The sequence below is a fragment of the Corvus brachyrhynchos genome, unplaced genomic scaffold, assembly GCF_000691975.1.
Source record: "Corvus brachyrhynchos isolate BGI_N302 unplaced genomic scaffold, ASM69197v1 scaffold910, whole genome shotgun sequence".
In the NCBI taxonomy this organism is placed as follows: Eukaryota; Metazoa; Chordata; class Aves; order Passeriformes; family Corvidae; genus Corvus; species Corvus brachyrhynchos.
The window spans coordinates 365,916-377,093 of NW_008235730.1; the positions used below are offsets into that span (position 1 = coordinate 365,916).

General features: G+C 43.3%; 1 protein-coding gene across 1 annotated transcript in view; it reads right to left on the bottom strand.

The window, feature by feature from the left end:
• Positions 1-11,178, bottom strand: part of ATRN (attractin) — a 142,892-nt gene that overhangs the window by 10,275 nt on the left and 121,439 nt on the right. Inside the window, exon 28 of the mRNA XM_008631833.2 lies at positions 8,373-8,480. Coding sequence (XP_008630055.2) covers positions 8,373-8,480 — 108 coding nt within the window. The remainder of the gene's footprint in view (positions 1-8,372; positions 8,481-11,178) is intronic.

The window sequence follows — 11,178 nt, forward strand, 5'->3', positions numbered from 1 at the left end:
GCAAGGGGCTCGCAGCTCTCCCTGGCTCCTTCCCTTCTCCAGGGGAACATTCCCAGCTCTCCCAGCTGCCTCCAGAGCAGAGGGGCTCCAGACCTGGAGCAGCTCCGGGGCCTCCTCTGGGCTCTCTCCAGCAGCTCCACGTCCTTCTGCTCTTGGCCCCAGGGCTGGGGCAGCTCTGCAGGTGGGCTCTCACCTGAGGGGGCCCAGGGACAGAATCCCCCTCCCCTGCACTGAATAACCTGAACCCTTCCCTGCAAAGGGCTTTCCCTGCTCCTCCAGAGCAGCAAAGCAACAATCAATGGAAATAATGGGCAAAACCCCCAAGAACTCCAAGAATTAGGATGATGCAAATGTCAAATAAAGAGCAAAATGCCAGTCAAACCCTCTTAGCCTGGAAACAGTGACCACTCTTTTCCAGGTGGAAATAGGAAGTTAATAGTACTTTAGTAAGTGGTGACACAACCCTGTTGCTCCCGGAGGCAGCGAAATCTGTTGTCAGCTGTTTTCCACAGATTATTTTACTGGCCCCAACCAGCACTAAAAAACCAAGTATTCCCAGTTGTTACTGAGATTTGATGTGTATTTAACATGCATAAAGCATAAACCATTATAGACATTAAAATCAATAAAAGACATATTAGGTGATTCAATTAGTCCAGCTTCTCCAGCATGACTTTCCACATGAACAGGGCATTTCCCAGGAATTTGTCTGGCCTATTTCTAGGTGACCCAGGTGTGGAATACACCACCAGTTCCCTTGGGAGTCAATTTCAAAGTGAAATGCTTTCCCCAAGCAGGTTGAATTGTGTGATGCTCAACCTAAACTTTTTTATTTCATCTCATTATTTCTATTTATGTTGCTTTTACTTGAGAAATTCAAGAAGTTAATAATGTGTCACATAAAACTAATGGCTAGAACAATAAATATTCTGTATAATTTCACAAACACAGCATCAGTTTTATTTAGGTTCTGTGATACACTGCCAGCATATTGCTTTTCAAGATGTATTTAAAAAAATACCATGGAGTATTTTTTTTCCTTAACAAGAAAACATGTTTCTTTGGTTTGATCAAATAACTCTTACGTGGTTTTCAATTTCCAGGAAGGAAATTAAAATAAAGGAAAAATCTTATGGTGGTAGATGAGAAAAGGAACATTACCCAAACAGTTCCATTTTATTATTTGATTCCACTTGTTCAGGTGATTTCTCTCTGTAGAAAAAGGGTCAAATTCCATTTGCAAGTTTTTAAATTGTGCCATTAAAAGCTGAGTGAACATTTGCAAAACAAGTTACAAGCAATTTCCTATTAAAAATAGATTATTAGGCTTTAAAAATCATATTCTCAGGGTAATATGTGTGTCCTGCAAGATAGAGATGAATGAACTTCCAGCAATAATTCACAGTAAATGAGTTTAGATTAAAAATTTACATTTACCTTGTCCCTGATATCTACCTTGGAATTTTAAAGGGGCTGGGGAATGAATTGAATTGGTCCCAAAACTGGGTTGCTGCATGTAAGGAACTGAATAAAAATCATATTCAAACCCTCATATGGATGTTAACAGCCTGAAATGGAAAATGCAGATCCGAGCACCCCATATCTGGAGCCCACATGGCACCAGTTCCCAAGCCTGTTTCCCCTTTATTTAACAACTGCTCTGGATTTTCAAGTGCACATGTCAGTCCAGCAGCACCCAGCCACCAGCTCGGGGTGAAGGGAAGGATTTTGGGAGGTGAATTTGGATCTCCAAGGCAGTTCCCCTGAAATGACCAAATCTCATGTCACAGTTTGAGCTTTGCCACTCACGGATGCCAACACTCGTCCTTTGTCTTCAATTCCCAGCCCTCCCCCAGGGAGGGGGTGGATAAGACCATGGGTAGCAAATCTGGGAGATATATATATACACATATGTGTATGTATATATATATATATATATATAGCCAGTGGTGGGGATTTATTTTGATTTTGTATGGGTGAACAGGCAGAACTTGCACAGTTCTTCTCAAGCACTCAGCTGGTTTTTGCACAGGAAAAAGGAGAAGTAAAAAAACCCAATGAAACAGGACAGTTGGAGGAAGATTGCAAACACAACACACAAAACAACTGCTTGGCATAAATGAATGCAAATAAGTCCTTGATAATGCTGTTGAGAAGCTGCTGGTGTTATTAGTACTTCAATCAGAGAGATGCTCGTTAGAGGGGAAAAAATGAACTTAGAAAATCCTCCTCCTGTGGGAAGCTTCATGCTCCTTCCTCTCCTTCCAGCAAATTCCTCCTTATCAGCTAAAATCAGGGTCCAACCTGCGGAAATGTTTACAGTCCTCAAATCTAAAACTAGTCAAAATCACTTATCAGCCAAGTATTCCCTAAATACAAGGCAGGCTTAACAGATATCTCTGCCGATCTCATGACAGCTCTCTTCCAAATATCTATGTTCCATATTATATTACAGGACTAGCAAAAGTTTCCCCTAATTTTTTCCCCTAATTTTGCAATAGAAATCAAAGCAAGATCCTGGGCACTTGTTAACTGGAAATAATTCATCAGGTGAAGGTTTTATCAGGTATTTTTGTTGATGTTTTGGTAAGAGGGACCACAGCCAGCCTATATGGAATTCTAGTGCAGCTAATCTGCTTTACACATCTCAGCTGCCCAGGGAACACTCCCTTCCTACCACTGGCATTCCTTCAAAGGGGATCCCACACTTTTCCATGAGCTAAAAGTGGGCCAGTGTAAGGGGAATAAACACCAAATAGAAAGTACAAGCTGGGGTGTCCTCCTTCTGTGTTCCTTTGTCACCCCGATCTACAGGAGGGAGCCTAATGAGTGGTTTTGCTAAAGACAGAGACGCAGCTACAAACTGACAGCCTTGGAATTCCTTGGTGTTAACGCATGGAAAAGCTCCTAACACCAGTAAATGCCAGAAAGCTCAGAAATAAGACTTTAGAAATTAAACTGCCTTTCCAAAGGCAAGTTAAGAGGCCCAGAGCCTACCCTAGCCAGGTCAGGCAGAACCACACCAGCCTTTCCGGCCTCAAAGGCTACATGTGAACCATCTCCAGCAACTGCCACAACAGACCAGGATTATTCAGTTTATTTTCCTCACCTCAATTTCATCCCCTTCCTGCAACTATTATCCTTTTGAGGATAGCAATGACCTTCAGCTTATTTATATCACCCTTGAAAAACCCTAAGCTGCCCTGTCCCCCTCTAACACATCTCGATCAGACAAGAAGAAATGCTGCGCCTCGGCAGGTTTAGACTGGATATTAGGGAAAATTTCTTCATGGAAAGACTTGTAAAGCATTGGCACAGGCTGCCCATGGAAATGGGCCTTACCATCCCTGGAAATGTCCAAAAACCTTGTGGATGTGGTACTTGAAGACATAGTTTAATGGTCAACTCAGTGGTGGTGCTGTGTTCATGAATGCACACGGTGATTTAAAGGTCTTTTCCACCCTTATCAGTTCTACGATTTGACACAGCCTGGTCATTTCTTCTTGACGTGGCTTTCATACATCAGATCTCAAGCCTGCCCTCCTTCCAAATCTGCCTACTTGCACAGGACCCCCAGTCTCAGCTCGGTGGAGTGTCTGTGCCACGCTTACACTAACCCAGCTCACTGTGAGTGAGTAGCTTGGGAGGTCACAGAAGTTGGTCCATCAGCAGATTTGATGGACTAAAAGCAGGTCAGCAACGTGGGAAGTAAAGGGGAAAGTGAGTCATCAAGAGTGACAACCAGAACAGGATAAAAGCTGTAAAAACCATCAGTTCCTTCCTTGGCCCTTAGTTCTTCACTGAACTCCAGCTGCATGAAACAGCCTAAAATCAAGCTACGTGTCAAAATTAAGATGAATTCACCCTGTAGAAGTGCTGGAGCCGGCAGATGCTTCATTTCAAATCATTCCTCACCCTGCAGCTTCCCCAAACCCTGCACCCTGTGGCACAGGACTTACGACTCATTTCTCTGCTCCTTTACTGCTGGTTGCAACTTCATTGCAACATAAAAGGAATTTAACAAGGGCATCACTTGGATAAAAAATACAAATAGACTGAAAATATATTAATTAATCTGTGGTACCCCCTGCCCACTCCCAAATCAGCTCATCACTTTAGCTCTGCACTTCTTGAACAGATGGGATCTTCTGGCAGCCTTTAAACCACTCAACAGCACTTTCTCCCATAACAAAGCAAACTAATTACTAGAGTAAGATGCTATTTCCCATCTATTTTTCTGCTATTTTTAAGGAATCAGCTTGCTGTCTGATTCAGAATTTGCAGTGAAGCCCTCAAACAGCAGAATTAAATGCACATTGGCACAATGGTACAGAACATGCTAAATGAACTTCACAAGGATTTTGCTCACCAAATGCTTCTCCCTTTCCCTTTAGGAAACTAAAGACCATGGATGCACAGATAATTAACCCTTAGCACTGGCTTCATGTGCTGGATCACTAAACACAGCACAGCAAAGACTGCTCCAGCTCTGCTCTAAAAGATCCCAAAATACCTTTTTTTCCAACTTGAGGATAATTTTTTCCCAATGCAACAATTTTCTTGTTGACCCTGTAAGTGCTTTGCTCAACCTCATCATTTGCTTGCTAGGCTGTGCATGTTTTTTCCAAGGTAACTTCTTGCCTTTAGCAACTTCAAGATACATGGAAATCAATGTCAAAATTATAAACTTCCCAAATTCTTTTGGGAAAGCTTCTAAAAATGGCTGCAGAGGATTACAAGACTTAGATTAATTCGATAACAAACCCTAAAAAAGCCCAAGCTACAGCAATACCAGTTCAGACACTTGGATGAGTCCCAGGCACCCAAGGAAGTTAAACACTCTTAGGAAAAAAAATGCAATATTCAGCACCTCTGAATGCACAAAGAGCTGCAGAGAGAAGCCAACAGATTTTGTAATAACTAAGCAAATTTAGTGGTAGATTTGTGATTTGGTGGGTATTTGTTGAATGGCAAATAAACCAAAGCAGCTAGTTACGTGTTGCCTAGCTGCAGCCTCTAATAGGAATTGCTTCCCTGCAGGTAAATCACTTTCTATTACTCCTAAGTACCCCAGGAAAAATACTAATTGAAAATACAGTTCTAATACTGTCCAGCTGGAAAACATTAGCTTAGGATGGAACTAGCTTGACACTGGCTGCCAACTGGCTATGGACAATGGAATAGGAAATTAATCTCTTGCAGACAAGACATCCCATTTTCCACTTCTCCTTTGTAACCTTCAAATCAACTCTTCATTAACCAATGGCTTTGATTCCCATGGGGAAAGAAAACCATCAGTGAATTCATGATAATGCAGGTCTGGCTTTCTTGCATTAAAATGAAGACTCAAATTTTGACATAGTGGATGGCAGAGGAACTGGAGGGTGGATACAACATCCAGCACCACAGTAACATTTCCCTCTTTTCTTGGCTAAGAGTTAAAGAACAGCCAGACCACAAAGCAACCACAAAGAAAAGTGCAGTTGTCCAATTCTGCATTGCCCCAGCCCACCTTCCTGCAGCTCTCTCCTGCCAAGAGCTTTTTGCCATGCAGGTGCAGAAGGGATGAGGAGAAAAACCCAAGTTGCTGGCTAACGTTAATTCATAACACCCCATAGATACTCAGACTGGTTTTTCATTTCTCTTTAAATTCATTTCCATGCAGGAGCCAACAGGTCAGACTCAGAAGCATCATTCCCCAAGTTGCTTTCAGCCCACAACCTTCCCAAGCCTCCTGTCCTTTTGTGAAACACTCCAGCCTTTTATGACTACTTTTATTCCCTACCCAAGTTCTCCAAGATGAGAAAAAACTAAATAAACCCCATAAAATTTAGTAACTCTCCTTGTCATGTAGACGCGTCCTTGTTCTGCACCTCATCTGCCAGCAGATGATGGCAGAGGTCCCTGCCCATGACAGGTAGTTGGAATGGGATGATCTTTAAGTTCCCTTCCAACCCAAAACACTGACTCGATGGTTTTATGAAGTTACCCATTGACACAACATTACAGGTCCACATTCATCTACTCGGCTCCAGATTCCTGTACCAGGTTTGTGCCATTTGCATGAATCAGACCGTCTCATTTGTGCCCAAAATTCATTAAGAAACATGTATATGAGTTATCAGCACAAAGGCAATTACCAGTTGATAATGATTTCTGGGTCTAAAAGAGGGTACTTCTCCACAGTCTTACTTATTATGTTCCAAACCAGCTTCTTCATCCATTCTAGAGTAACCCAAGGAGGCCAGACAAGATGAGGGCAGCAGAACAAGAGAAGAAATAACGCACTCATCAGAATTGAAGAGATCCAAAGTTTATCCTCTCTGTAGCTTGAGTGCAGACAACTTGTCAGAGATCAAAAAGTTTAGGACAGCTTTGTTCTAGCCTGATTCCACAGGAGAGGTGTTTTTAGCTAGTTTACTTCCAGAAACAGAAAAAGGTGAAGGGAAGGGCCTCAGACAGACAGACTGCAACCCAAAACTATCAGCAGCCAGGCTACATCCTCCCAGATCTGCCTCCAGCCCCATGGCAACATCCATATGCATCCCACATCTTTTTGGAAGAGCAGTGAAACAAAGGTTCAGTCTAGTGTGGTGAGTGACAATCCAAGTGCGCAAGTGTGGATTCCCAAGTCTGGGTGAGCTATTACAGGTAGACTCGCGATACCAGCCTCATGACAGAAGCAGGGAAATGATAAAAAAAAACAGAAAATCTGAGGATCTGGAGTCAAAAGGAAGTCACTGAGGAGGAGAACCACTCAGAGCATCCAAGGGGAAGTCCAGATACTCAATCACTCGAATTACTGAGGACCTTTGCAAATTTTACTTCACTTCCACTATGCTCCAAACCAGGGACAAGACAGGATGAGAGGAAACAGCCTAATGCTGCACCAGGAGAGGTTTAGATTGGTAATTAGGGAAAATGTCTTCACAGAAAGGGCTGTCCAGCCCTGGCACAGCTGCCCAGGGCAGTAGTGGAGTCGCATCCCTGGAGGGATCTGAAAGCTGTGTGGACGTGGCACTTGTGGGGGCATGGGGCATGGTGGCCCTGGCAGTGCTGGAGGAATGGTTGGACTCTGGTCTTAGAAGGATTTTCCAACCTTAATTATTCTGTGATTCAATATACTGAAAAGCTGTTTCTACACAGTGTCCACCCAGAACATGGAGCATGGCACCAATCAAGTGGAAAAGTATTAAAATTTGCCATGACAGACCATATTTACACATAAATAAGGAAAAGCTAAAGCCATATAGGCAACCTTAATGGCGGCATTTCCTGATACTTAGGCTAAGCCTTAAAAATTATTACTCACCAAACAGAAGTTTTGGGGTCAGACTGCTTTCATGGGCTTTACAATAATTAAAATACACGTATTTTTTAAAGAAAACAAGAACTAGCTCTCTTGTTATAGTAAGAGATTGTGAGAAACTTAGTATCTGGACTAATCACAGAATGATTTGGGTTGGAACGGACCTGAAAGATCATCCAGTGCCACCCCTGCCATGACAGGGACACCTCCCACTGTCCCAGGCTGCTCCAAGCCCCAGTGTCCAGCCTGGCCTTGGACACTGCCAGGGATCCAGGGGCAGCCACAGCTGCTCTGGGCACCCTGTGCCAGGGCCTGCCCAGCCTCACAGGGAAGAACTTCTTCCCAATATCTAATCTACATCTACCCTTCTTAACCTTAAGGCCTAATGAGAAAGTCTTCCAAAAAACTTAAGTCTAAATAAAATAAAACAATCTAGCTGCCTTAGATGAGAAAGAAAAATAATCAGTGTTCTCAGGTTCTTCATTTTGTCTTTTTGTATAAAAGTCTGTGCTGGTCAAAGCATCACATCAAAAAGACCTTTGAATTAATTCATCACCTGTTAAATAGGCTTTTCCTAAAAATTCAGTGTGTTGTGTGTAAGAATATGCCAGCCTGGTGTACGACAGTGATTTCTTCATGCTCCTACTTGCTAAACACAAGATATATTGGAATATGTATTTTTAATCAGACATATATTAACACTATTACAGTACACAGACATGATTATATTCACATTTGTTTTGAGATATCACGGGAAAGGGTTTCCATTTGCAGCCCAGTGTTCTCTGCTGTAAAGCTGAATTCTTCTCTGCTTCGAAGCATAAAAACTAACAAGGCAAACCCAACACTTCAAATCCAACATCCGCATAACTTTAATGTGAACCAGCCTAAAAGTTATGAGTGAATATCTGAAGGGATAAAAGCAAATTAAAAGGGTACCTGTTGGACCTCCCGGGCTTACAATTTCTTGCAGGTACATAAAAAAATGAGAGGATTTGGGATTATTGTGTTAAATATCCATGGTTAATTGTGGTGAGGACCATCCCAAATCCCCAGCTCTCACCTTTATGCTTCCCCCGATGAGATCTGGTGGCTCTTCATCTGTTTCTAAGGCAACGTTGATGGAGGCGAAGGGGCGACTTGCCATCTGTTGCATCTCACGCAGTAGTTGCTAATTTATTAAACAGAAAAATATTATCATCATATTGTTCTGACACAAAGATGAAAGACAAATGTATCTAAAAGGTTTTGCCCAATACAAAGGGGTATCAATGAATATGGAAAAATAACCTCCAGGAGTTTTAACGGGCTTAAGAATACAGATAATGGTAAATATTCACATTACTACAATTTAACAAGTTACTGGAAGTAAAGCTGAATGCACAATGTGAGCCTGACACGTCTGGGAGGGAAAACGATCCGACTGAATCTCCATAAAGCAGTTATTTACTTTTTAAGCTGTTGTTTGTCATCACCTGTCTGATGCCCACTCTACAGGATTTGTAGGAATCATTTTAAAATTAAACTAGCAGCAGTATATAACTACTGTAAGAATGAAGTTGCTATTTTTTATAACAGCACCAGCAAAATGCTGTCAGGCTTCTATTGAATAATCCTCTTTTTTTATTGTTTCCTTGCTGAATACAGAAAATGGCAAATATGTCCTTATTGCAAAATGTTTTATTAAAATAAAAAACCTTTTCCTGGGCAAATCCCCACAAGCACTCATGACACAAGACATCTTTTTATTGTGCTCTTAAGCACTTCTAAGCATTACGATGCAGCTTCCCCTTTTTTAACACGAAAAAAATAGATACTTTCTACACAGCTGGGCTGGAAACAGCATTTCAGTTTTAGCTGAGCTGTGGACACACTTCTTTTTGGCTCCAGTGACTAATCTCAGGTGAGACAGAAGTCAGAATTCCCTGAAGCAAGGGGTCCAATGGAATTCCGTGTCTCTATTTAATAAAGGAAGAAGCAAACACTTTGTACAGCAAGTGAAAACCCAGTGCTCTTCACCTGAAATGCAGAAACTGCCCAAACCTCTTGTACAGCTTTACACATTTACCATCACTACTTACTACAGCAATACCAGTTATCCTCTACTTTTAAGCTAGACTGAGGCACCACCAACGCTCTCTAGAATTCCCACCATCACCACCCACATTTTCCCATTAATTCAGGGCAACCCAACACTCCAAGCCCGAACTGATCATTTACAGCACTCAAAAAGTGCTACAGGAAACACCACAAAATGCACGATGCCCCACATATCCCCCATCCAGCACAGCTGAAGGTGAAAGGAATGCGCCGTTATCCAGCAACATTGTTTGGACAGAACTAATTCACACAATCACCAAATCCCAGAATGGTTTGAGTTGGAAGGGACCTTAAGGATCATCCAGTTCCACCCCCTTCCTGCGAGCGGGCCCTGCCCATTGCTCTGTGCCATTGCTGGGCCCTGCTCGGAGCCCTCCCTGCAGCAGGGACACCCAGGGCTGAGGGCCCCTCTCAGCTGGGGCTCCTCTCCAGGCAGGGAGATGCTCCAGGCCCTTCTTCAGCGCCGCAGTCTCCTCTGGACCCACTCCAGGACATCCATGTTCTCCCTCCCGTCCTGAGGAGGCCAGAGCTGGACACAGCACTCCAGATGTGCCTCACCAGGGCTGAGGAGAGGGGCAGGATCCCATTCCTGACCTGCTGGCACTGCTCTTCCTGATGCCTCCTGGGATCCCATTGGCCTTCTTGGCTCCCAAGGCACACTGCTGGCTCAGGGACAGCTGGCTGTCCACCAGGACCTGGTGGTTGTTCCTCCCCACGTGCAGGACCCCTGCATTTGCCCCTGCTGAATTTCAGAAGGCTCCTCTGTGCCAATCTCTCCTACCTGTTGAGATTCATCTGAAGGGTAACACAGATCCCTCGGGGGGACTGGCTGCTCCTCCCACCTCTGTGTCATCAGGGAACTGCTGAGGAGGCACCAACCCCTCATCCAAATCACTGATGAACCACTCAAACAACACTGGGCCCAGTACAGAACCTTGGGGGACACCACCAGTGACAGGCCTCCAACCAGACCCTGTGCCACTAATTACAACCCTCTGGAAACCTTTTTCGGTCTTTGCTTCACCAAATCACCTATAATTTTGAGACATTTTCAGTGCAGAAAACTAGAGGACTGTCTCTGTAACTTGGGGGTGCAGGCAAGGCATGATGAGGTCAATGCAGATAAGCTTGAGGGGTGTATGAGCTTCTATGGCTCTCAGTCTAGTTAAAAGAACTGTAAAATTTTACTGCCATAAAAGGCATGTGATAAAGTTTTCCTTAATTTTTGAAAGAAAAAAAGAAAGGGGGGAAAAAAGGCATTTTGAGCAGATTGTAGATACTGTCACTAAGCAAAAACCCAACAAATCCACAGAAATGGAGTGTTCGTAAGCAAACTTGTGTGTAACTCACACTTGGGTAAAAGGACACGAGGAGTGTTAGGGTATTTAAAGCACACCAGCAGATTGCAGACGAAAGCAAGTGTGAAACAGATTGCTGGGTTGTTGTTCCTGTAATTGTCCCCTTCAGCTATCGCAAAGTGCTTTGTTTAATGGCTATAAAATCAATGAACAAGCTGTCCTGATGAAGATGTCCAAGAGACTGACGAACTAAAAGCTATTAGTTCTTCAAAGGAAGTTATTTTACTAAAGAAAATGTGCAATTTGGCAACATGACTCCTATTGAAGTCTAAAGTAGCTTTGAGAATATAGAATCACAGAATGGTTTGGAATGGAAGGGATCTCAAAGGTCATCCAGTTCCACCCCCTGCCATGGGCAGGGACACCTCCCACTGTCCCAGGCTGCTCCAACCCCCAGTGTCCAACCCGGCC